Source organism: Nematolebias whitei, chromosome 11 (genome assembly GCF_014905685.2).
Source record: "Nematolebias whitei isolate Nwh7 chromosome 11, NemWhi1, whole genome shotgun sequence".
In the NCBI taxonomy this organism is placed as follows: Eukaryota; Metazoa; Chordata; class Actinopteri; order Cyprinodontiformes; family Rivulidae; genus Nematolebias; species Nematolebias whitei.
This window is the reverse complement of record NC_056508.1, coordinates 33,281,181-33,308,807: the sequence shown is the minus strand read 5'-3', so window position 1 is coordinate 33,308,807 and position 27,627 is coordinate 33,281,181. Positions and strand designations below refer to the sequence as shown.

The 27,627-nt window shown below is 42.0% G+C and overlaps 1 protein-coding gene across 1 annotated transcript in view; it reads right to left on the bottom strand.

The window, feature by feature from the left end:
- Nucleotides 1-638: 638 nt before the first annotated feature.
- Nucleotides 639-27,627, bottom strand: part of rerea (arginine-glutamic acid dipeptide (RE) repeats a) — a 137,490-nt gene continuing 110,501 nt past the window's right edge. The window contains exons 9-22 of the mRNA XM_037684903.1: nt 26,923-27,022; nt 26,077-26,175; nt 17,218-17,298; nt 6,657-6,819; nt 6,449-6,541; nt 5,806-6,005; nt 5,421-5,582; nt 5,216-5,329; nt 3,759-5,131; nt 3,052-3,274; nt 2,251-2,971; nt 1,347-1,520; nt 1,079-1,256; nt 639-999 (exon numbers count right to left, since the gene is read on the bottom strand). Coding sequence (XP_037540831.1) covers nt 966-999; nt 1,079-1,256; nt 1,347-1,520; nt 2,251-2,971; nt 3,052-3,274; nt 3,759-5,131; nt 5,216-5,329; nt 5,421-5,582; nt 5,806-6,005; nt 6,449-6,541; nt 6,657-6,819; nt 17,218-17,298; nt 26,077-26,175; nt 26,923-27,022 — 3,715 coding nt within the window. The 3' untranslated portion in view covers nt 639-965. The remainder of the gene's footprint in view (nt 1,000-1,078; nt 1,257-1,346; nt 1,521-2,250; nt 2,972-3,051; nt 3,275-3,758; nt 5,132-5,215; nt 5,330-5,420; nt 5,583-5,805; nt 6,006-6,448; nt 6,542-6,656; nt 6,820-17,217; nt 17,299-26,076; nt 26,176-26,922; nt 27,023-27,627) is intronic.

Genomic DNA, 27,627 nt, shown 5'->3' with positions numbered 1-27,627 from the left:
TCACGTGTCCACATTGGTAAAATCACAATTAACATTGTGTTTGAAGACCATCAGAGCAACGAAGCACCGCTACTTCTGATGATTTAAATGAACTAAAAACGATTAAAGCGGCTGATTCGAGCTCAAAGACGCCCCTTCAGTGCAAAGTCTTCCTTGTTTTGAACAATGTGTGGCCCCAGTGTGCACCTTCAAGTGTTTTAAATCAGCAACTAAACACGTCGACACGTTCTGACAACCTGATGCATGTCGCAGATGAATGGTGTGTGTGTGTGTGTGTGGGGGGGGGGGGGGGTGACATGGTTTACATACAATAGTGTATGTGAAACTAAATCTAACACAGTGATGTCACAACTGAACTGCAACTCAGAAACTGCTCGTATAATGCCATGGCGCTCCCCTCTGAAACAAGGGATAATGCTTCAAAACAAACATGTTGGCTGAAACGACTTGATCTGGAGTCCACACCTAGGAATAATAATAATTATAATAATAATTATATGTTTATATATACTATTTACAGACTCAAAAACGCCATGCTGTAGCTTTTTTCATTTTTAAATTATGAAAAACCTCCAACAATGTAATAAAATAAATGTTGAATTTAAGATAGCACTTGTTATTTTTCCATAAATGGTCTGACAGGTCTTTTTTTTTTTTTTTTCTTTTTGAAGCACAGTGTCTTGTTCTAGCACCTACAGAAAAAAATGTCAGGGAAGCTTGTCATGCAGGAGTCTTGAGGATGTTGTCACTACGATACCAAAGAAAGTCGATGTCTTGAAAATAATAGTTTAAAAAAAAAAGGTCCTTGACAGGAACAAAAACAAAACGTGAAATTTTTAGAAAATCCACTTGGCCTTTTTTTTCTTCAAGACTGAATGTGTTGAAAGGTCCATAAGGAGCCTCTGCTAGACGGCTTTGTGACAACTTCCTGTCCTGCACTTGGCGGCTGCTCGCTCCCCCGATGGTTACAACTGTTTGTCACTTTCCTTCTTGAGTCTGCTAAAAAAAGAGAAAGCAGGTTTTAAAATCCAGATACTTGAGATGTTATGTTAGGTCTGCAACGTGTTGACAAACGGACCTGTAGAAGTCATCTCCAGACATCGGCGCTCCGTGCATGTGATGGTGTCCGTGGAGCCACTGCTGCTCCATTGCCAGCCGCTGGAGCTCCGCCGACTGGGCGTGCATGGCCTGAAGCTGGTGGGCTGCTGACATTTGTGGTGGAAGACCTCCTGGCAGGTCCCGTGGATATGGAGCACCTGTGAGATGAAAGAAGTTGCAGAGCTCAGACTGACAGACTGGACGTAACTTTTCTGGTTATGAGAATGGAAACGTGGTGGAGAACCTACCAAACACAGGGTGGCGCAGCATCTCGTGTTCGTGCGGTGGCTGAGCCAGGAGAGAGTTGGGGATGGCGCCGGGCGGGTAAGGGAAGCGGGCCAGGTGAGGTCCTGCTGCCAGGGGGTCTACTGCCAGCGGATGGGCCCCAGAACCTGGAGGACAAATGAGACATTCACCACCACCTTCTGGGGGTCAGAGTCTTAGGATCAAGGTACACTCAAAATACATTTATCACAGACAGCAACATGCAGCGAACAAGTGATGCACAACTTCAAATAATATATAATAAATCCCAAATATTAACAAAGTCCCTTTTATTCATGCTTTAATGTGATGAGAGAAGAAATACAATTCTAAGTATCCACAGATAAATTATAGCTGACTAGCTCATATCCTTATGTGTGATAAAATAACTAGCTTAATTTACATTACAAGTATTTCTTAAACTCTAGTTTTCATTATTAAATATACAACCTGAACCATAAAAATATGCTTTTTAGTTTCAAGTATTGAAAAAAGTTTCCAAAAATTACATATTTTTGCTGCTTATAATTATGAAAACATAACTCATTTTAACATTTCACTGAAAAATTTTCATTAGTTTCTAGTCAGAAAAAAACATGCACAACTGTTTAATCCTGCAACAACTAGTAAATAAAGATTTTTACAAATTAAAATATTCTAGTACATATTTCACAATAACAAACAAAAGCTAAGTACAAAAACATCCAACAACTGAGAGGAAATAAATAAACCAAAGTTGACAATAAACTAATAATTAGCTGTGTTCAGTAAACAATAATTACAAGGCCAGTAATCAATGGTATCAATGATACCATTCAAATAACAGACATTTAATTGATTTAATGTTTTAAAAGACATTTAGTGAAAACGTTCAGGGCTTTCTCTTACCTTGGTGAAGAGGGTCTTGCTGGTGAAGGTGGAGGTGGGAGTGGATGTGTGAGTGCTGGTGGTGGTGCGGCGTGACGTTGAACATCTGTAGACGTGCGATGGGGTCGTTGGCCACCGTGGCCATCCTTTCAGCGTGGAGTCTCTCTGCAGCCAGCCTCTCTGGGTAGCTCATATCCGGCCGCAGCTGAGGTCCTTGGAGGGCTAGCCGCTCACGCTCCAATGGGTTCAGACCCGGGTGAAAAGTGGCGAATGGGTGAGGCCCGGCCATTGGAGGTAAAGCGAGGGCTCCGTGCCGGGCGAAGTGCTCCATGGGGTTTGTGGAGGGGTGGAGCGAGTCCATGTCTGGGGGTTTGACTTCAAATCCAGGTTTCATTCTTTCCCTCAGCTCCCTCTCACGGATCTCCCTTTCACGCATTTCCCGCTCTCGTAGCTCGCGCTCCCGCATGGCGGGGTCGGCGTTGTACAGGCTGGGCATGTGATAGGCCAACAGTGGGTCAGCCGGGCTCAACGACACAAAGAAGGGGTGGTTTCGATTGGTGGGCGACATAACGTGGGGTCTGGCGTATTCGCTGAGTGTGCGAAGGGCGGGGGTGTCGGGTCCAATATACGGAGGCACAGCTGCAATTGTTGTGGGGGGGCCGTCGAAGGGTGGGCGCATATGAGCCGGGCCAGCCATTGGAGGTTCAGCCATTCTGCTCTCATGAGAGGAACTGGAGGGTTTCTGTGAAGACAAACGTATTGTGTCAGACACGTAGTGTGCCAAAAGAGCCAGAAATGGGTAACAACAGATAAAACACTTACCGCAGCACGTTCAAACTCCTTCTCTCGCTCCCGCTCCCTTTCCCGCTCTTTTTCCTTCTCTCTTTCTCTTTCCTTCTCCTCTCTTGCCTTCTGTTCTGCTTCCCTCTTGGCTTTCTCCAAAGCTTCCTCTCGCTTTTTGGCCAGTTTGGATGAAGCCAGTGGAGTGAAGTAGAAATCTGTCCGAGCGCACGAGTTGTAACCCCGGTCCAGGTGCTTGTAGAACCTGTTGCGAGCACATTAGAAATGCACGTTACTAAAACAAGTGCACAATGTTCCAGCTCATAAATAAATGCAAACCGACAAAAAAGCTTCAGCCTTATTTGTGCACTGAAAGGCCACATTTAAATCGAAACCCATCTTGAATTAGCTTACACCAGTCTATTATTGAAAAAGGATAAAAACTCTCTCAGCCATTTTTGCTGCTACGCTATGAATTAAAACTCATTGCAATTCATCTGCAGCCTGACAGTCACTTAAGCACAAGTCAACTACAGATAGGCATATTCAAAACCTCCGCTCACTCACATCTCACTAATTAATCTCCCCACGCACCATCCCTCATAATTTTAAGCCATCAGCCTCCTAAAGGCTAATTGTGGCCTTGAAAGCCTGTTTTGCTGCTGACATCAGAGCCTGAACACATGAAGGCAGATCTTTTTTTTTTTTTATAAGCACAATTTTTTCTGCTGTCGTGTTTTCAGACGTACCGTGCTGCCTGGCTGGCGTGGCTGGGCGTATCGACAATGCTAGGCTCCGGGGAGGGGCTTCTCTGTGGGGGCGGCGGACTTTCAGGCTCTTCCAACTCATCCACAGGCTCCTCTTTGATGTGCACAGGTGGAACTGCTGCGCCTGGAGTGGCACAAGTGACTGAGGCAGGTAGTGGCATGGAGATGGAAGAGGGTGGTGCAGAAGACGACGGGGGTTGTAAGCTGGGCATAGAGTTTGATGAGGATGGGAGAGGACCACTTGGAGGTAGAACTGTACTGTAAGGGTGTGAGAACGATGGCTGTGGTGGCCCGCTGGGGTGTGAAGCTGTGGAGGATGGAAGAGGAGGAGCTGCAGAAGGCTGGTGGCTGGCTGAAGGTGGAAGGCTTTGCGACTGGGTGAGAACTGGAGGCTGGGCTGGTGGAGGTTGGAGCTGCTGCCCCTGAGGCATGAGCTGGAGGGGAGGCGGGTGAGCTGATGGTGGATGATGGTTGGATAAGGAGCTGAGGGGCTTTAGAGCTGGAGGAGGGGGCAGGTTTGAAGGCATCTGAGGGAATGGAGGTGCTGAAACATGAGGTGGGTGTTTGTGAGACTGTGGGATGGGCATCTGAGGGATAGGTGTAGTTGGTGGAGGCTTGATGTGAGGCATGGACATCGGTGCAGGGGGCAAAGGTTGCTCTCTGGGAGTCTGACCTCCACATTGAGAAGATGGCTGAGACTGAGAAGGAGGCGTGTGGGCCCTCTGCTGTGACTGAACAGAGCTGGGTGGAGGCAGGACCTGAGGGGGACCCACAGGGAATCCCTGAGGGGCGATGGCGTGAGGGTGCTGCATGTGTGAGGGTCCAGGCTGTAGTGGATGCGGCATGGGGAGAATGGGCCCATGATGTGGGCTGGGTAAGGACTGAGGTGGAACTGAGGGGCCAGGAGGCGGGGCCTGAGTCATGGGGGAGTGAGGAGACGGTAGCCTCTGAGGGTGAAGCGATGCTCCAGACTGGATAAGAGACTTCGGACTAGCCTGGGCCAGAGGCTGAGGAGGTAGAGAGGTGGAGGCAGCTACAGGGGAGACTTGTGGGGGCAGTGAGGAGGTTGAGGTTATAGGTGGAGCAGGTGCTGAGGAGGCAGCTGATGGGCCTGGTTGACACTGGATTACTGGCGGGTGCTGGCTCTGCAGGAGCTGTTGCTGCTGGGCAGAGGAGTCTGAGTCGCTCTCGTTGTCACGGGGGCTGGGGATGCTTGGAGAGGAGCTCCGGTTGTCCTGGTCAATGTCTTTTGGATCGCTACTGAGCTCCTCATTGATGCTTCGCCCGTCAGAGCTCTCACCCTCACCTTCACCCTCTCCCTCACCTTCTGAAGGTGAGGCCGATCGGCTCAGCTCCTGTGGAAAACAGGTTGAGGCTCATCACACCCAGTTTATAAATTCCAAATAAACAATTTAACAAAACAAAGACCACAAACCCACCTGTGTCTTTGACTTTTTGGCGCTGGCCCTCTCAGACTCCTCTGTGTCTGAAGCTCCTTTCTCTCTCTGCCGTTTGGCACTCTTCATTGGAGAAGGAGCTTCCTCTTTAATCTTCTGTAACATTACAGCAGCAGAGCCATAAGAGTAGCCCTCCTTCAGATATGTGCAGAGAAACAAGCTTTTCATGAATCCACATTTTGTTTACCTTGCTTAGCTTCTTCATGGAGTCCGTCTTGCTGTCGGTGCTGTCTGTACTGGCTGCGCTGGGTGACGTCCGGCCGCTAGAACGCAAGTCCTCGTTAGTTGGTGAGGCTCGGCCATCAGGACTGACTGTCTGTTTCTTACGACCACTACGTAGCGTTGACATCTATAATCAAAGCCAAGTAGAAAAATCATTAGACTTCCACAATGATTTCCAAGCTGTTTTATTTTATGAAACCCAAAAGAAACAAATATGATAAAAATTGTCCCTGTATTATTTGTTTTGTGATGTTTTTTTGTTTGTTTTGCAGTTTCATTGCTCGAGGGATAACCGAGGATCTGTTTTGTAAAGGTGAAAATAGATAGATGGGGAGGGAGCGCTGGCGTACCGAGCCTCGGTTCCGTCGGGTCCTCATGCTATGCTTCCCACTGAGTCCATCCTCTTCCTCTTTGACAGGTTTGAACATAAATGGTGGCGGGTCGACAGGCTTCTCGATGGGGGGCAGTTCGCCGTACTTCTTGAAGTGAATGCGGCAGTCGGTGCACAGTAAGATGTTCTCCCGCCCCCCGTGGTGCCAGTCCTTGGAGGCTGAGGAAAGTCATTTACAGTTGTGAAATAAGACACTCGTACAGGTGGTGAAAGGTATAAACAACACACTGAAATGAGCTGACAGATCAAAATACATATGATATATGGAAGAGAAATAAAGGATAATGTCATGTTTTGCTTTATTCTGTGCCTGAATAGGGAGTGATTTAATAATAAGATCTGTAAAGCCAAAAAGTTATTTGCTACTCTTTTTATGGCAACCCAAGTATGATCAGCTGGGAGCCAGCTGTTTGGAAAAGGGGGAAGGATAATGAGGTGGAGAGAACCAACGAGCAGAGGGCTCATATTTGATTTGATCAAATTAGTCTGATGCCCATCTGTCACACAGCTCAGTGTTGGGCATCACACAGGTCCCATGACAGAACAAGAATATATTAGTGAATCCATCGTGTGAGCAGAAAGTGTTTTGTGCCGATTCTTACTGGTAGTGAAACAGTGGCGGCAGGCGTAGCCCTTTAGCTCCTGCTCGCTGTCTTCACTGTCGAAGTCATCTTCGCTGGCTGAGCTGAGGTCCACTGGAAGAACCACAAAGAACAAACACTTCACATACATCACTTTGGCACCAGAAACTGCAGGTTGCGTCTCTCCCTTTTGATCTCAGCTGCTAAAGAAGGCCTCAGATATACGTACAGAACTCGCTCGAGGGCGGCCGTGAGGGGGTGTTAACAGGAGTTGAAGCAGTTCGTGTCTTGATGCGTCGGAAAACAGGTTGGCGGCGATGTCTGCGATGGGCTCGGCAGCTGGCTGCCTCAGGCGTCTTCTTCCAATAGTAGTAGAAGGTAATTAGCTCTCCCTGAAAGAGAAACAAGAAATCTTGAAACAACTGAACATAACACAGGAGCCCGTGATGAAACAATGGCACTTTTGATTGGGGGGAATAAAATATATAATCAACTTGTTGAAAGATTTGAGGGAAAAAAAAAACAACTCTTGATTATCTGCTTTAAAGTGGAATTACATATGAGAGTGAAAGGCCCTGAAGAGGGTCAGTCCATGCCGGGATTTGTAGCTGCCTGGACATGTTTGCTCTGCGTCCCCGTCTGTCCCCGGATTAGACAAGCAGGCTGAGTGAATGCAGGGATATTAGGATCAGTGCATTGGTGGCTGCCTGGGTGGCAGGAGGTTGAATGGGAACAAAAGGACATGTCAGGCAGAGCTTTGGCGCTACAAATAGGGAGTGAAACGGCTCCTCGCCCCTTTGCTGGAAGAGTCAATTGAACTTTAATCAAACATTTGGAGGGGTGCACTTGCCAGCGAGCCAGGCGGATAAATCCAGTGTACAAAAGGCCGCCAGGAAATCAATACCCAACTGAAACATTAACACATGCAATCATGGATCAGAAAGCACTTTGCTGAGGCAGCCTGTGCATATTAACTGCTGCTTTCCGGCTACGCTCATCACACACAAAGCTTTGAAAATTGCTGACAGGAGTCAAATGGTGATGTAGCTTTACGTCAAAGCTTTGCTCTCACAAGTTAGTAGTCCTCCACTAGCTTTATAACAAATTCATAAAGTCATGTTGTGCGATTGTTTTGTAAGTCACCTGTAATCTTTACAGCCCAGAGGGCAGCCATCAACAGTCTGAGCTCTGTTATACTGCTGTTCTCCCAGGGTTTAATGGCTATTGACTGTTTTCCTTCTCCGCTTCAGCTGCGAACCTTGACATAAATTAGTCAGTCCATTGCTCTCTAAAATACATTAACAGCTTTTCAGCAACAGTACAGCAATGCCTATAAAAATTAAACTAAACTAACAGTAAAGGGTTTAATGAACCGAACGTTCATCAATCGCTGTAAAATCCTTAACTGTGACAAAGCGGACAGTTTTAACGTGCAACAGGCCGGCATAAATAAAAACAAACAAGTTTCCCTGGCTTGACTTCTTATCATTTAATACAAGCCTGCTTGAAGTGGAATCTTTTGATTATGCATTTATTAAAAAAGTTCTTCCTTCATCACTTCAGCAAACTGATTATCAAAAAGGAGCAAGTTTAGCTTTTCTGCTTTGATTGGCAGAAAATGTTCAACTCAGTGGGCTTAAGCCACTTTAATAATAAACTCTCTCTTCATGTGGTTCTTAGGGAAAAAAATCATATCTACAAGTCACTGCAAGACTCCATCTTATCGGGCAAAGCAGTGCTGGGAACGTTTACTGTTGGCGCCCGAGCTCAGAGGAACACTTTCAAATTTTAGGGTAAATTAAGGTCCTGTACTGACAAATCCAGCAAATCCTACCGCTTTGTATTTTTCAGTCTTTATGGATTTAAAAGAAATAAACTTTCAACTCGTAGTGGTTGTGTTTTGTTATCACTTATAGTAAAAACAAGCAGTTAATGATAGTTATGCTGGCTAAATGCTTTGCTTTGAATCTTTGTCAGTCGGTTAGAGAACGTGCTGGTCGTTTCCTGTGCACCTCCCTCTTCGACCTGCTCGGCCAGTTGGAAAGGCGGGCCGCAGGTGCTGAGAGAAGGCAGGCGCCCCGATGTGAAATCTAATTGAAATGTGCAGATCAAAAGTGTTGAGCAGTGCCGAGCGCTGGCTTTGCTCTGTGCTTAATGAGTGTTCTCAGCAGTGCCTCGCTGCGAGCTGACGACACGGCCTCAGCAACAGCTCGGCAGACACAAGGAAAGGTCACCCTGCCTCTCCATCACTTACACTGTGTCAAGTACCATTATATAAGGGTGCGCCTTATGAAAATATTAACTTTTGAATGAAAATTAACAGGTGCACCGACGAGCTGCTGCAGCTGGATGTAAATGTAAAAAAAGGACAACATGCAACTCAGCAAAGACTTTAAAAATTTATGTCGGTAAAAATGATTTTGATCCAGAAAAGTAAGCAACTTGTTCTGCTGTTTATAAACACTTATTTTGAATGCAGTCGTGCTGACTGAGGAAACATTACAGGCAACACTTTGAACATGAGTTATATAATGTCTGAGATAAAAGCAGTCAAAGATGAAGCAGCCTATGTGGCTGAGCGAGGCTTTGCGCTGCAAACTAGAGTCAGAGACAGATTACTCTCAGTTTGCCTGCCTCAAAATGTAGGTCCTCTGAAGCCACATCAGTCCCATCTCAAACACCGACCGTTTACTTTTGTCTATCGAATACACTTTATGATGCTGCCAGTCGCTCACAGCAACACTAACTTTCATTACCTTCTGTTTCTACTCAATGGTATGTTTAAGCTGCCAGTCTGTGTGTAACCACTACGGCTTAAATGTAAACCTTGTTTTTAAGGAGGCACTAAACCCTGACAATTGAGTGAATTTGCATTTAAAATACATTCAGCTGAAACCAGTAAAAAAAAAAAAGAAAAGTTTAAACACTTAAAATAGAACTCTTAACAGGTTCTGGCTATTGCCTAATAAATTTCTTAAGAGTCTGCTGGATCTGTCCATAGCTGCACAGACTCTGGAGAACATGAGATAGTGACAACATAAGCTGAGTGTTATGAGGCATTTTAGAAGCTTCCACCTGCAGGAGCTCTCTGGTTGCTGGATTATCAGACGAGCAAAGAGCTTACTGTCCTATCACTACCTTCAGGGCTTCCATTCTAGTCATTCCCACTTAAAATGAGCAAGTTTGTGTGAAAAACAGACGTTTCAAACCATATGCAACATTTTATTGATGTTCTACCACGGCATTCTGTAAAGCTGTAGGGAATAAAACTTGGTTCTTCCTGTTTCCTAACTTTGGTTTTTAATTATGAATGTGTAATATAATAATAGTGAGATTTTATCCATGTATTTTGTGCTTCAAAATAGTGAGCATATTTTCCTTGTGTATGCAAAACTAAAACTATTTATAGAAAATAAAAATGACTTGTAAGTATATAACAGTTTATTCTAACCACTTAATGTTAATTGTTCCCCACTGACCCTGTAAGCATTTTGTTCCATAATGACAAAATATTTAGTACAACTTATGAAAACTACCCTTAGACTGTTTTCCAGTAACTTTGAATCATATTGGTGATTTGAAATTCCTTTTATTTAAATGTGCAAATTAAAAAAAAAAAAAAGCTGCGTGCAAATGATCATTGACATACGTTTAGCTGCAGTGGTTCAGAATAGGATTTTTAATCATGCGTCTGTATTGATATGCTAATTAGCCATGTGCTACACTGAGCGCTGCTGTCAGAACTGATACAGCAGAAAAACCGAGATGTTTTTAATGAATCCAAAATTTAAAAAAATACTTTGACTGGGGCCCTGATTCAATACCAGAATGTTAACGCCTAACCCCAGTAAATATGTCAACATGCCCCTATAAAAAAACCTAGAGCGTTAAATTCAAACGTGCACCCAGAACACAATTTAGAAACCCAAGTCTGAGAATAAATCATTCTCAGAAGATTCTGACTGAGATGAACCACTACACCAATCGAGACTACTCGCTAATTGCTGGTGGGAGAGTTTGTTGACAGAGATTTGAAGTGCATGGTCCTTTGGTGGGCTCGGCGGCCCAGCGTGCACTGGCAGAGTTGAGGGCGAGGCCTAAACTCGTGTATTTACACCCTCATGTGCTCTCAGGTCCAGGCCTGAACAGATGGTTTCTGTTTTTCCTGGCAGATTTGTGACAGAGCCACAAAAGGCCCCTGCTTTGACATGAAGCCAAACGGCTAAGTCCGTTACTGGCAAGAGCAGGGGGAAGGAGGAGAGTACAGGGGCGAGCCGACGAGGGGGAGGGCCGAGTATGGAGGGGAGCCGAGGGGGAGGAAAGAGCCAGCGGTTGGTAACAATGGACAATCAAGGCTGAAACCAACCACAAGAAATACTGAAGCAAATTCAACACGTATGAATTTCTGATAAATATTTCAGGCAGTTGGAGAACAGAGACCTCGGAGGTGGGGTGGGGGGCTATGTCGTTCCTGTGGCTGATGGAGAGTTGTGTAAACATCCATTAGAGCAGCATGAACTTGAGCTCCTCCTGTTTCCTCCGAAGTCTGCAGACGGAGGAGGCAGATTGCTTCCCGATTCATTTCAGTAAGGTTAAGGGGGAAGTATTTCCAAACTAAATCAAACCGTGCTTTCATTATACATGCGTTTGACCCCTGGACTTTTAATTCCTCTTCGCCTGTGGCCCATGGCAGGTTGTACAGTGCCGGATGGAGCCTGGCTGTCTTTTCCATCCTCTCATGCTGATGCTGAACTGTTACTGCAGGAGGGAACTTCTGAACACTTTTGTGGTGATGCCCATAGGGTAATTTTTATGTAGTTTTATTACAAATATAAGCACTACTCTCATGTATTTAACCACTTTAAAGTATTTTTGAACCTTTACAAAATAGATTTTAAAAAGGTACATATTGTAAACTGTTTTAGTGCATTTAGTTGACAGGTTGTTTTAAGCCGACTAATATTCTAAAATTCGAAAATTGTTACTGAAAGCACAAAAAAAAAGTTTCACTTCTCTGTGAGCCGTGCTTCTGTTTTTATCTAACTGGTTTATGGGATTAAAACTAAAGATAAAACACCACAATGATCAGTCAAGTCATCTGGAATTTTATGCTGAGACATTTCGTCCTTCATCCAAAGGACTTCCTCAATCCGAGAAGTCACCAAACAAAACTGATTCCCACCAACAGCATACTCCATAGCGGGAAAAAAAAGCTGTTTGCTGGTGCTAAGATGGCCTCGGGCTCGAAACTGTCCAGAAGACCTGACAACATTGTTGGATTTTATACCCGGATTATTGAGCATGAAGTTTGGTGTAAAGACAAAACACTTGTAGCTTCAACAGGATGCATGTACTAAATAATAAACAGGGTTGAACCAGAGGTGGCCAGAATCTGAAGATGTTCAGCTCAATAAGCGACCATCTGATTGGAAACCCAAACACATTGTGCGCGTGTGTACATCTTGGCTAGGTGGCTATCATTTTCCTGGTTTGTAAACACACCATAGTTAATCACTTTGTTTTTGCTAGAAAAACATTCTGTGCACAAGTTTTTGCAAAATAAAGAATATTCACTTACAAGAAGGGCGTTTAAAACCAATTTCCGCGGAAGAACAAGAAGTGTTAGAAGCTACTAAAAGAAACCTCTCCAGACATATTTCTGCAGCTCATTTTACTGCAGAGTAATATATAAGCTAATGGTTTTCATTTAAGTACCAGCTGCCACTTAAGCAAGTGACATATTTAAAATATTATGTGAGAGGCCTACAATTTACGAGCAATGCTAACATGTAAACAAAGATTTAATGACCTAATAATAGTTATAACTTTTCTATAAAATTACCAAATAACTTAATTCATTTCACAGATCCAACAACAAAACATTCTATGCTTGAGTACAATGCTATGTTTAAAACATAAAAGTAAGAAAAAAAAGCTTAAATATATAGATTTTATCCGACACATAAAGGAAATGTATTTTTTTTTAATTAACAGATTTTCCACTAGAAATGTAAAAATTACATGCTGTCAATTAGTTTTTAGAAATAAATCAGTGTCATAATTATAACTATAGCTTTACAAAAATCAGAAATTGGAATCGACCAAGAGAACTGATCACTGCATCTTTAATAATAACGCAGAGCGACACGTCACACTGAACATGGAGCAGTGAGGGGATCTCAGCTGTGAGAGAGCTGGTTAAACCGACAGACGTTCTCTGCTGTGCAGTGCCTTTCTGTCAGAGAATGACTGAATAAGCTCTGCTTTCACAGGTCAGGGATGCACATGCTGAAGAATCAGCACTCGTGGTTTTCCCGCTGTAAGCGCTTTTGCCAGTGAAAGCAGATTGGATGGTAACAGTGCTTTTTTTTTTTCTGCTGGAGGGTCGATCCGGCACGTTCTGCTGATAAATCAGTCCCCCAAAACCACAACATGAAGCCTACCAAAGACTCAATTACGCAGGGAGCTCTGCCGCTGCGGGCTCCATCTATTAGGCTGTAAAAAGATTTTGCCTACATTTGACTGAATTGCCTGTGGTCTGCTGTAAGAACATCAATACGCGCTAGTTGGGTTTTCCTCAACCGACAGTAATTTTACTGCCTAAACAAGTTGTATCATTTACCAAACATGGAAGCTGTTCTGCCACACACAACTGCAGAAACTGTTGAGGCCCCTGTAGTTTGTAGATGGTTTAATTAGTGTTTGAACCTAAGTATTTGTAATAGCACTCATTCCCCCAAGGTTCTGGCTGCTGAGCTAAAGACATGGCAATGGATTCAATTTGACGTTTGTACAGATTGTACCGAGGCAAACATCTGCTGCTAGGTTGTGTCGAGTGCTGCTCTGCTGTTGGCTGTCCTGTAAATGACAGAAGCTGGGGGACAGAGCACTCTGTTTTCTGAGGGAGAACAAGATGCTACAAAACAGCTCAGCATGTTACCTTCTGGTTGGTCTGAACATCAAAGGAGGCTATTTAAAACTAAGCAGTACAGTCAGCAGTGATCACAGAGGGTAAAATTAAATAACAAGCTGAAAAATCTAGACTGAGTAACCTGTACATAAACTGGTTTGGATTTATCTACGGTAAATATCAAAGTTCATGCTCAATAATCCAAGTTAAAAAGAATCCAACAAAGTTAAGTCAGTGTATGGACGGTTTCTATTATTTTTTTTTTGTCGAGACGCATCGTCCTTCATCTAAAGGACTTCATCAGTCCAAGGAGCCACAACAAAGTCCCACAAGTAGCACACTCACATAGTGGATCAACCAGTTTAATGGTGATAAGATGGTTTCTGGCGCTCACCCTCTCCCCCGTCGACCCCGCTGAGGCAGCCATAGCCAAAGTGGTTGATGAAGTCTGAAAAACTGATGAAGTTCTTTGGATTAAGGACAAAAACGTCTAAAAAATAAAAATAAAAATAAAAAAGTCAAGATGACCTGACTTAACTTTGTTGGATTTTTTTTTATTTTTCTACCTGGATTATTGAGCATGAACTTTGATGTTTTGAACCACTTTGACTATGGCTGCCTCAGAGGAGTCGAAGGGGGAGAGGGCGGGCTCTAGAAACCTTCTTATCACCAGCAAATTGGTTGGTCCACTATATGAGTGTGCTACTTATGTTAATTAGTTTGTTGCGGCTCCTCGGACTGATGAAGTCCTTTGGATGAAGGATGAAACGTCTCAACGAATTAAAAAAAAGAAAAAATAAAGAAACCGTCCCGATGACCTGACTCAACTTTGTTAGATTTATCTAAATAGTTTCATCTGTTTGGTTTTTTTTTTTTGAACGAGTTATTTTGTTAACTTTTCAAATATGGCACTGCTGTTTTTTTCCCCAACTCTTCACATTTTGTTCACCCTATCTAGTTTAAGCCTCTGTGGTTTACAGTCAATGTTTACAATAAAAAAATACTGTTTTATAATAAATGTTTTTAATGCAGTATCTTAACTATTCTGACGGACTCGCTTACAAATCTAAATTAAAGTTAGACTCAGCCATTTGTGCCAGAACAATTTCTAATCTTTAATTTTTACCACAGACTGAAGGGAGTGAAGTCAACAACAGAAAGCAGAAATGAAGTAAGAAGAAAAAAATGAGCTGATAAAAATACACAGTTACTAAAAGCTTTTGTTCTGAGCTTGTAAATTGTTTTATGCTGCTTCACCGAGTTTATTAGATTATAGTTGCTCTCGGTTCTGGTGCTCATCATGTTTATGATCTATAAATAAACTTCATAATACACTCATGTGAGTATCAAGTAAATTACTCTGCTTTTTACACAATTAAAATCTCCTTCAGATAAACTGGATACAATTTTAGGCGTGAGTTGTTTTTACAATAATGCTTTTAATCTGTGAAGCATTTTTATGATTTCCACAAAAAAAAAAAAAAAAAAAAAAAAAAAAAACAGCAACAACCTTCGTCAGTCACAAAAAAAGTTAAACTATTATCTGATGATGTTTTTTTTCTCTTATTTAAAATTTTCTAGGTTAAAGGCTGTAAAAACATTTAAAGTTTAATGTAAGATTAATTTGTCCATTTCTGTGTTTGGCTGCACAGCAAACAAAGCTGACGCATATCACTTTAGCAAACAGTCTGTTGATATCCACTAAAACAACAACAACGTTCTGAAAACTCCTCCAGTAGAAAAAAAAAAAAAAAAGTATGAGCCGCGGAGTTATCTGTGATCTGTCGTTTCAGCATATTTAGCTGTTCAAACACGGGAGGCAGCTCATGTTCCATGACGTCCCCTCTGGACTGAAGCAAATGGTGGCAGCAGAGCCGGTTGCAGACGGTCGGACGACACACCCACTTCCCCCCGCTGGGGCATTTATGTGGCTTTAAATGAGGCATTCCTGACTGCTGGTCAGGTCTTGTGTTTACACAGCGCTGGGTGTCTAACCTTGGCCCTGAGTGTTGGGGCTGTGCTGGTTTCAGGGGCAGTGAGGGGCACACAAGCTGTACTGGACGTCTGGATATCAGCCCAAGGGCTTAAAGCTCCGCAGTCCGGCTGGGATTTAGAGCAGAAGCGTGCATGCTTGTGAAATACGCTGTTTTCGTGGTCTGACATGGGAGTAAAACACAAATGCATGAGACTGAAGATAAAACCGCCATAAGGATTGAAAGTATCTTTAAGTGTTGTTTTAGTGCTTATATTTGGGGGAAAAAAATTAAAAAAATCATAAAACAAAGATTCTCCATGTTTCAACGCACCCTTCTGAGTTTAAACTGAGCTTTAGCATTTCCCCACATGTTACTTCGGTTTGCTCTGACGGTCATCCTTTCATGTGCTTAAAGGCCAGTTTGTTTTCCATTTGCAGGAGGAAAATTAATCTTTCTCTGTTTTGAGGTGGTGGCAGGCCTTGATCCTGGAGGAAGTCCATTACCCTTCCTGTCAAGAAGACTCGCCCCCTCCAGGTTGAATTGCATTAATGCCAACTTTATAGCCAATCAACCTAGATCAAACTAGATGGGTCATATATTTTAAAAGAAAAAAAAACAGCATTCCTACACTTTAATCTCTTATTCAAAAGGTCCAAATTGGTTTTCAGGAATAAAAATATGTAGCAGAAAGGAAGTGACAGTGAAGAGCTCTTGCGTGAATGAATGTCGGGGTGTTTGAGGAAGAGGGCTGGTGGACCCTAACCTCCCCGCAGACGAGGAAACGAAGCAGATGAGAAGGATGACAAACAACTTTGAGTTTCCTTTGATGTTTACGTCAGCTTTGCATCGACACGGTTCCAGCAAGAGCCGCCGCACAAAAGCAACAAAATCTGAACGGTTTTAAGAACCACAAGGCTGTTCTGAGAAACATTTTACAGACAAGTCACGAGCGTGAAGGACAGAAACGTTCAAGTTAATGCTTGGTGTAGTAAAGACACAATTGAGGAAAACATTATTTGTTCGATAAGTTTTGTTTTGCTTTGTCTAAAGGTTATAATACAGGAAGTAAAAAATGTGGTTTCTGTGTTGTCCTATCAAGGTAAGTTTCATTCAGTAAGGTTAACGGTTGTTAATCATCAGCATGACTGGATCGGAGACATTTGTAGTGTGAGACACAGCACACAGTTGTTCAGACAACAGTGTCGTGCGTGCACACTCCCACACGGGAGAGCGAAGTGTGACAATACCAAAACATCTACATAAATAACACAAAAACAGGGTGGGAGAGACATTAAATAGCTGTCGCTACAAATCAAAAGCTTTGGCACTGAGCTAAATCTTACACCTACCAGGAAACTACAGCCCCTAATGAGCTTGAAAAGTGTTTTGACAGCACAAAGTCTCAGTTGTTAATATTGTAGGATGCTGCTAAAATTTTGTTTAAATGTTTGAAATCGATAAACACTTTTTTTTTAGCTAAAGTCTCAAATTTTGACAGACTTTAAAATTAAAAATTAGTGTTTATATCTGTTAATTTAGTGCAAACTACCCCTAAGTTTGTTAAAAAAAAAAATATCTAAAATATTAAGTTCTGTGTTATAACTAGCACAAACTACGCCTCAGAGTTGCTGCACAAACAAAATAACTTCACAATGATTAGTTTTTAATGTGTCACCTATCTGAAGTATATACAAGTATAATATCTTATTCTTTTGTTGATAATCCGAGGAGTTCAGTCGTTGGCACTTACTTCTGATCACTCTGGTTAAAAAGTAGCCGTACTGAAAATATCTCACTAAAGATGTTTTCTTGGTCAAGTTCCCAGCATTTCCAGTAACGAACCTCATTCAGTCCCTAAAACAAATGGAAAAAGTTCTGCTGGAGACAAAAGTAACTGTTCTTACCGTCTCTTTGTTGGGCAACAGCTCCTTCCGGATCCTGAAGAAGTTTTTGCCAAACTGTCTCAGCCCTTTAATGAAGCGCTTCTGCAATTTTTCACAGAGGAAGAAAGAGAGAGAGAGAGAGAGAGAAGAAAAAAAGAAAAGAAAAGAAAGAAAGGCAAGTTAGTGTGTGTGAAATCAGCTAAACCACGGCTGCAAAAAGTCACTGCTGAGCACCACAACAGTGTGTGTGTGTGTTTGTGTGTGTGTGTGTGTGTGTGTGGGGGGGGGGGGACTGTTTTCTTTTTGCCAGTCTGTGGTCAGAGAGGTTTGATGTGTGTTTCACAAACTGTGCTGTTTAAACCCCGGAGCAAACACGGCCATGTCAGAGCAAAACGAGAGAGGAAATGACAAGTACGACAGGGAGAGACGCTGAGATTAGGTTAGTCTTTTTACTGTGCTGTGAAAACACACAGTTACAGACATACATCCGATACGAAAACACACACTGGCAGACGTTTTACGCCTGTTTTTTTTTTTTTTTTTTTTATCTCACGAGCACAAGTTCAATGTCAAAAAGCTATAACTTGAGAGTTGAAAAGTAAGAAAATGTCTCTGTGCATACTGGGCAGATTCTATTTTTCCTCTTTTGTGTTTTATAAATTTTAAAACCGTACAAAAAAAAAAAAAAAAAAAAGAAAAGAAAAAAAGACATCAAGAGGTCAAACTGACACGTGTTCTGCCATAAAGAAAGGAAGTTAACCTGAAGAAAGAGAAGACTGCTTGATGACACTGGCTTTAATCTGACGTGAAAAGTGACCTCACCTCAACAAGAGCAAAAACAGCGCCGGGAACACAGAAAAGCCAAAATCCAAACAGCCCGAGTACATTCCTTCTCCTTTAAGAGCCACAGACTGCGAGCCATAAAAAGCAGTGGCTGAAAACATTCATAACCAGCGAAGCAGACAACTAACAGATTTACTTTCTTGCTCCAGAGGCGAGCCCTGTTCCTCAGTGATCTCAGCCAACCGTTTCCACCAAGTAACTCCAGCAAAAAACAGGGGAAAGTCCACGGGGAGCGCAGCACGGACCTCCACAACCAGCCACAGGTAAAAGGAAAAGCAAAAATGAACCAAGGGACAAATCCACAAGGTCTCCGACAGCACGGCTCTTTTCCTTAACAAGAAAGAAATAGCTTGTCACTCTCTGCTTTTCCACTACAAAGGGGAAGGCTTTACATGTGATCTTTCTGCAAGAGAGCCTCTGGTTTTGCAGCAGGCTGCAAAACCAGAGGTGGATTTGTGCACTTCATGTTGAGGGGACGGTGCTATTTTCAGCTCGTTCTGGCTTCCTCTAACACTGAACGAGCTGGATCGCTGTTGCTACACTCACAAAACTAAATCACAAGCCACAGTTTGTCACTAAAATAACACTAAAGGCATTTGCCATTTTAGGAGAAAACTACAGTAGTCCTTTAAATGAATGTAGAGCTTATGGACAGAGGACAAACTAGCTGCCAGGCTGAGAGGGAGCTGTGTGGAGAGATCCTGGACGAGTGGGAAGGAAAACCCGACGTGGAGTCTCCCTTTCAAGGAGTTTCTGGAGCTCATTTTCCATGCCATGTACAGAGAGTTACGTAACCACAGATTATTTACATATCCAGCTTTGGTGAAGAATAAAAGCTAAATTTACTCAAGTAACACAGCCAGCTGCAAAACAACTGTTTCCCAGGGGGTAAAATTACAGGGCAAAACACACCAAAAGAATAAACACCCTACACTTAAAGTATTGTCTTTATGCAAAACACACTTGAAAGTCTCAGGTTTTATAGTTTTGGGGTGTAGTCTTGAACATGAAACGTTAAAGTAATAAACCGGCACAAAACAATCAAACTTCAAAGGCACGATCAAAGGACACGCGCGCTGCAGACAGCTAAACAAAAAAAGCCGTCGGTGTCACGGGACAGCGGGTTATTTGCATTCATCAGTGTGACAGCGGAGTGGCTGATTAGCCAGTAGGTGGAGCAGTCTTTGACAAAGTCTCCCCACATGTGGAACACATCTCCGACCACTCGAAGGGTTGAGGTGCAGATCAGGACCGTCACTCAGACACATCACCGGTCCTACAGAGATTCAGAGGACCAACTTTACAGGAGACCTGATGACATGTCTACTGGAAATATTAGCTTGAATAATGTATCATATAAAATATTGCCATAAATTATTTATATATTTGCTTTAGTTTTCAGAAAGAGGGGATGAGAACAAACTCAGACATCTCTTTAGTTGCTCTAAGGCTACAGAGGTTGGATCTCCTTATTTGTGTTCACCAACTGCACTATTTACTCAGTCTGAGCGTTCTTCTCCACAGAGGAGCTCCATGCTCCCTGCTCCCACCTCCCATCACTTTTCTTTCTCTTGCTGGCTCCCTCCTCCCTCCCTACATGTCGGCTCCAGTTTAAGGCTCCATTTCAGCTGCCTGGGCTCACGGCTCTCCAGCCCAGCTAATAAATCATCCGCCAATCTGCTCCCTGAATCGTTCTGCCCCTGCTCCGACTGCTCCAGCCCTTGGTTGCTAGGCAACAACGGCAGAGGAGGGGCTGAGAGAGGCGAAGGGGGGAGGAGGAGGAGCGGGGGTAGCTGGGTGGAAGTGCTACCAAATGGCCATCCGCTGTGCAGAAACAACAGGCTTCTCTCTCAGAGTGTGTTCCAGAGAGCTGGCGCTTTTTACCCTCCCCAAGTTTCCCCTCCGAGCCAAACAGTGCGCCATTGTGAGGCTGAAGGAGACATATAAAAGGAGGAGAATTTTAAAAAAATAAAAATTCAATGGGTCATTGTTGCGTATGCGCACATCCTGCTCGAAAGCCGATTGTGTGGAGTTGCAAAACTGGTTAAGATAATGTAGACATAGGCACACAGATGGTATCATGATGACAAACAGAGGGCAGGCTCTCACATGGAGCATACGTCCCACTAAATGTCATTCCCTGAAAAACACTGACGCAAGAGGGTCCAACTGAAAACAAAGCTACTTTCACTCAATATGGACTCATTATACCCAGCTTGTTGTTAAAAGCTGACCTTTACGAGCCTGATGTGTACAAATCCAGAGGCCCGAGGACGAGCAGGAAGCTAGCCAAAACCAAGAGGAAAAAAAAAGATGTCTTTTATAAAATATCAACTCAAAGATTAGTCACAGTGTACAAAGAGGAAATCACAACATGCTGAATAAAGAACCGCACTGACGGACGCTACTACCCACATTCTACACAAGGTGATCTATGTTTAGACCATTTCAAATGTGTGTAGATATTTTAGGAGGCATGTTCTTTAATAACGAAAAGATAATTGTAAGTAATTATCACCTTACCCTAACAGACCAAAAGTATATTTTTTATTTTTTATATTTAGCCTAAAATAAATGTGGCAGCTCTCAAAAACATGACCTTTGGAAGGCAAAGTAACAAGCGCTGCTTTCTATTTAGCTTGTACTGACACAAAAGGTGACAGGAAATTCCAGTACACGCCCATCCTGCCCGCTAGTTACAAAACACTAAGAAAACCTTCGCTGGCACCGTACCGTAAACTGTGGAGCCTGCAGCCGGAGAAGCAAGACGCCTCTTTTCACTTTTATTTGGATGAAGCGTTTTTGTTTTATTGGAGTGTTTTTGGTTTGACTGCTTGTATTCTTCCACTGGGGGTCTGCTACTCTGTCCTCTCCCTCATTTTCCCTCGTCCCCCCTCCTGCTTCAGTGCAGTCATCCATCAGCTAAAGGCACAGCCGGAGATAAGCCGCGGCACAGTGCAGCTGGTTGAGAAATAGACCTCCCGCCCTGCAGCAGTCATAGATCAGCCTCCGTCTCCGACGTGGTGACACACAGCAAGGCTGCAGCTGCTTCTGATCGTTTATAGGGCACCTCCTGTTGGCCGATGGAATATTAGCACCACTTACTTACAATCAGAAATGACCACAACCACAGGTGACCATACTTTTCAATATGGCTGTGCACAAATCCAGGCAAAACTAAATACAATCATTAGATTTAGACACATTAGGTATAAAGAAATAATAAATAAAATAACACTTATTTACCTTTATTAAATTAGAAAGGAAGCAGACAACTGATGATATCTGAACATTGAGAGGATTACAGCAAATCAAATTCAATACGGGGTGCATCTCAAAAAATTATAATTTTGTGAAAAACTACTAATTTTTGTTAATCATTTCAGAAAGTCAAACTCACATTACATAGATTCAAGTCAAGTTTATTGTCATTTGCAATACATGTGGTACATGAGGTGGAATGAAATTGTGTACTCAGGATCCCAGTTCTACCAATGTGTCACTCATTACACAGTGTAAAATACTTCAAGCTTTTATTTCATGTAATTTTGATAAATATGGCTTAGAGATAATGAAAAACAAAATTCAGTGTCTCAGAAAATGAGAATATTCCACAGCCAGCTTTTGGTACCTTTGTTAGTGTGGGCAGGAGCCAAGTTCTACTGAAATCAGCATCTCCATAAAGTTTGTCAGCAGAAGGAAGCATGAAGAGCTCTAAATGTTCTGGTAGATGCTGAGTTGACCGTGGACTTCAGCAAACCCAGTGGACCAACACCAGCAGAGGACATGGTCCCAAATCATCACTGACTGTGGAAACTTCACGCTGGACTTCAAGCAACATGAATTTTTGGCCCTCTCCACTCTTCCTCCAGACTCTGGGACCTTGATTTCTAAATGACATGAAAATTTACTTTAATCTAAAAAGAGGACATTGGACCACTGAGCAACAGTCCAGCTCTTTGCCTCCTCAGCAGGTAAGATGCTTCTGATGTCTGGTTCAGGAGTGGCTGGACTTGAGGAATGACACATTTGTAGCTCAAGTCTAGGAATTAATCAGCTGATTAGGGTGTGACACCAGGAGATAAAAGTATTGAACTTCTTCACAATATTCTAATTTTCTGAGACACTGAATTTTGTTTTTTCATTATCTGTAAGCCATAATCATGAAAATTATAAGAAATAAAGTCTTGAAATATTTCACTCGATGTGCAATGAATCTATGTAATATAGGAGTTTCATTTTCTGAAATGATTGACTTTTTTTTTTTTACTTTTTCAAAATGTTTTAAGTTTTTGAGCTCTACCTGTAAATATTACATTGATGTGGAATCTAAGGCATTTGTTTGAGTTTAAAATATTTCACAAAAGTAGAAGTAGTTATTGGAGGTGGGCTTGGTTCAACAGGTGGACTGATCATTTTCTAATTACAAGGTCAATGCTTTGATCAACTCTTCAATGTGTCCATCATATTTCATTCAAAATGCTTTTTGGTGTTCGATTATTAGAAAAATGCATGCATAGCTTCAAAGTTTTATTGCATAAAGTAAAAAAAAAAGACTGAATTTATCCATTTAATTCCTGAGCCACAGCTTTTTATAATTTGAAACATATGTGAGCAGTGACCATCTGCAGACACCAAAACGTATCTCATGGCAACAATCTGTGCAGTGCAAAAAGCAGAAGTGCCTGTCTTTGATAACCATTTTCTGCCAGTGGTTTCATGCATTTTAAAAACAAATGAGCGTTCGTTCATGCAGATGAACTGTTTGGTGTTGCAACATCATTTCCTTCTTTGCAACACACCAAAGAAAAATGTAATGGCAACAAAAGAGAAAAGAAAGAAACAATCTGTGTGCTTTTCAATTGATGTGCTCTCTTCTGGTGTTTTCTGATGTAACACACATGAACTGGTGCAGACAGACAGCCTTTCTCAGTTTGTAAAAGCAGTGAACGACCACATCTAACTGAACGAAAGACTTTTCACCGACTGCAACAACACAGCACATTTTATCCATTTCTTGGTGGTTAAATAAACGACTGCTGTAACTTCATCAGCCCACTGCATAAAGGCTACAAGGAGGTTAGGCTGCACATTAGATGTTTCTCATGAATAATTCATTGTTTTATATTTTATCTATTTTATATTGCATGAGAGTTTTCTTTGGTGTAATTTAGAGTCACAGCTGTACTCGTGCATGGAAGGGCCTGAGAGGCGCTCACTTCAAGGTGATGGATTTTCAGCGTGTTTAAGGTGCTCTAATAATGTCAGAGTAAAAGATTGTTCAAGGTTGACTGTCACAAATCTTTCCAAGAGGAGAGGAGATGATAAAAAGTCCAGCAAAGTTGCTACTTTTTTGCAGAGCTATAATGAAATGAGTTATAAATGAGCCTTTATCGTTATGTGTGTTGATAAAAATAATAAATATTATTGAGTTTAGGAAGTTGAGACAAGGTTTAGGATTTATGAGCTATATGACATCAGCTGCAGGCGTAGAGAAGACTGTTGAAGTAGAATGGTGGGGACACAAGACGTCAGAGTGGGGAGGGGGAAGTGACAAGTGACCCTGCAGACAAGCTCATTCTGTCATTTCAGCGGCCCCGCTGTCACTTTTATTCACATCTAAAACAACGGGTGGGGTGAACGGAGCAGGCAGGAATAATGATGCCAGTCTGGGAAGGGAGATGAGAGAGCAGAAGGGGAGCAAAGGGTGATAAAAAATGAAGAGCAGCAGGGCAGGCTTCTTCGAGTGCGTCAAGGTTGGAGCTACATTTACGCCCGTCCTTCCAAGGCTGCAGGACTGAAAAGGCACAAGCAGGTGATCGGATCTCTGCAAGCTGCGTCCCGGACCGATCGGTGTCGAAACACGAGCCTCCACAGATAGACACAAACACACCAGCTTTAAACATGGACAAAATCGCACCAAACTCCATGACAGCTCCTCAACTCGACTTACACAACGTCGGGAGAAGATAAACACAATAATAAATGAGTCTGTACAAGTGAGAACGGAGATGCTGGCAAAGAAGAATGCAGCGTTATTATAAAAATGAATTAATTTATCAGCTGAAAAGCTTTTTGTTCCAATTAAATGCAAGCATAATCAGTTTTCCAACAATGGAACAAAGTTAACAGCATTTCAGATCAGCTGAGTGGCTTTGAAATTTTTTTAAAATCTTATTATGGTATATTAAATGTTGAAATAAATATGCATTTAATTATCCAACTAGTAAATGTTTACATTATAAACAATTTGAATGTTTGTGTTTTCTCTCCTGAGTGTTATTCTGGTGCAAACTTTGGCTGCGTCCATCTCTTCTGACTAGTCTCCCTTTAACAACATAAAATGGTGTAGATATGAAGACATTCGGTGTTTAATTTCCTCATGAGAACTAAAGATTTTGTTTTCTGTCTGTGAACAACTTGGACATCTTTAGGAAAAACATGCTGTGATAACATTTCCTTACGCTATTTTACAAAAATGATACCGTACTTGCAGATGTAAAGTTTAGAATATCAAAAGTAAAGAATGACAATTTGTAAAAATCTGAATAAAGATTTTCTTTCTCACTGCTGTCATGTTTTTGCAGCGTTTCTTTTCACAGTAGCTCCTGAGGTGGACTTTCTGAGATGAAGTGCATAAATAAAGCCTCCTCTAAACAGGGTACAGTAGTCCCTCGTTTATTGCGGAGGACCCGTACCCTGAAACCCCATGATGTGAAAAACCGCAAAGTAAGAATAGTAGTATAAGTAGTAGTTTTATATATATATATATATATATATATATATATATATATATATATATATATATATATTCATACATAAAAAGGCATTCTAAACCCTTCCCACACTTGCAATATTCTAAACAATGTTTCTAAACTCTAAACGCTCTAAAAGAGCGCAGAATGTCATGATTTCAGCTTTCTGCCTCCTCTGCGCTCCGCCACTCTTGGCCACGCCCACTTCTCAACTGCAGAGCAGAGATCAGCTGATCAGCTGCAGGCGGAAGTTTCTGCTGCTTGGGCTGCACAAAGGTGCTAAATAATTTAAAATAATTCATTTTAAATAAAAATTCCATGCCGATCGTGTGGCTCATCCATCAATCAGCCAATTGTGTGTCATGTCCAATCTTGTTTTGAAAAACCGCGATAGAGCGAGTCCACGAAAAATGAACTGCGAAGTAGTGAGGGACTACTGTAGTCCCTATCCCTATATCATCCATCACCTAACTTGTCTACAAAAATAATCAGACTTGATTTCCTGTGATGAAATGTGCAAGTCATGACAAGATTACATGATGAAAAAGTCTGCTTATATTCCTTAAATACATGAAAGCAGGAGGAAAAGCTAAGCTCTGCAGCTTCTGGAAAAAAAAAATCAAAGGGGAATGTGTAGGATTTGTTTGTCTTGGAGGAGGATAAACAGCAGAAATCTTGTGGCATGAAGCCATCTAAGATCTCCAGTCTGATGAGGCAACAGTGTTATCTTTAAAAGGGAGTGGGTATACAAACATGGAGCCCAGTGTGTCAAATCACATAAAAGCCAAAGCCACAGTGCTCGGTCGTTTTGACATGGTGTAATTCAGAGCTTTCATTCCCCTCCTTCCTACTCGTGTTGTGGTGTTTGATCAGCCATTTTCTGATTTCAGCCCTGCAGCAGCTGTGGTGAAATTCACATCTACAATAAATACAAATGAAGGCCAACATTAGCAGCCCCCTCCAATCTTTTCCCTTTCCAGACTTCCATGCAAAAAGATTTATTTTGTGGGTAATAAACAGGACGCAGCTGCTCTTGAGCCTTGGAGGAGCTGGAAACTGTTTTTTTTTTACTCCTGCTGGCCAGGAGCCTTGTGTTAACTCTCAACAGCTCCCTCTAAAGACATCAACTCAGCTCTAGCAGACAAAAATTATGTTTACCACAAAAATAAAGCTACAACTGCTAATAAGACTACATGAGCAGTATGAAAAAAATACTAATTTGTTCTGCATATTAGCTTATAACAAATAAATAAATTCACAAATAAGAAGTTGTATTTCTTACCACTTCATCCTCAGACCAGCACTTCTCTATTAGTTTGGGTACCGGCTTCTTCACCAGGCGCTGCAGAGCCTTGCCTGCATCATAGCTGCTCTCGTGAAGCTGAAAACAACCATTCAAAAGAGCATATTTATATTTGAAATAAGGAACTGCATGAACATAAAAGAGAAATACTTCATCAGCTGCTCAATTTCTTCAGTGAGAATACTCTAGATGGATATTACTGTAGATGGATATTTGAGCTGCCTCTTTTGAGGAGTAGATTAGCAAATCAAATATATACTACACGCAGGTGTGACTGAACTTGTTCGCAGAAATCTTACAGCGTCAGAGGAAAGGCCTGCTGGGACCTGAGAGAACAAGTCTAAAAACGAACAACGCAGAAACAAAGCCAATTTCTGTGGCGCTTTAAGCATTGTGTCACATTAAATTGGGTGAAACAGGCGGCGCTGGAATTCCTCCTCTGAGAATAAACAAGCATTACTCATTGGAATTGCAAATAGTGAGGAAGGTCAAGAGACAATGACCTGTTCACTATGTTAATTTTCCAGTTTATAGAGCCGGAATATAAATGCCCTGTTTATGATGATTTTAATCTCTTTCTTGTGCCCGATTCTTCTGCACTCATTGTCAATGTGACGGACAAATCTCTCATTATGTGCACTGTATTGCTAGCTTCTGTGGCTGAGTTTATTGCAGGAGGGGGTTTGACTGCCAGCTCAGAGGCCTTGTCACTGCCCATCACTGTGCAGCTAAAATTATACCTGAACCCACAGTTCAAACATTTTACTGTATAACTGTATTCCATTATGTGCGCCTTAGCGTGCTAGTTCTTGCATAGGTGCTTACAGTGTTAAGTGCGTTTAATGTAGTGTCATCTCGAGAGGCAGCTAGACAACCATCTTCTGTCGAGCCTCCGTCACACATCCCTGCAAAGGCAGCCATGCTCCTGTGGACACAAAATGTGGATTTTACTACCATTAAAATGACAAAACTCTGGTTACATGCTGTTGAAATATCACCTAACTTTGTCTTCCATAGACAGTGGGACGCAGGGATCGCAGAAGCATTATCATTGGAATTTTTTGTAAAATTATAAAGCATTAAATTTAAGTTTAAGAAAAAGAAAGAACATTTCACCATACTGTTTATCTTGTGCTCATAGCCAGCACAAGAACCACACAAGATTACTTTAAATTACCAAACATCATATAGCTAATTTTGTAATGACTACAGCAAATATCTAATGAGTTTTGCTTTATAATTTATATAACTTATACAACTGAGGTTGATTTGAATGCAAGTGCAAACAATATCCAGTAGTACCAAAACAAAAACATGTCAAGTTTTATAAAGAAGTACCGGTAATCAAATTAATCTGAGATTTTGACTTATTTTCTTGGATAAAGTAAAAAATACTCATGCAATCATATTACAGTAGTCCCTTATTTATTGTGTGGGATCCGTACCCTGAAGACCTGCAACAAGTGAAAAACCGCGAAGTATGAAGAGTAGTACAAGCAGAAAGTAGTAGTTTATTTTAGTATATATATC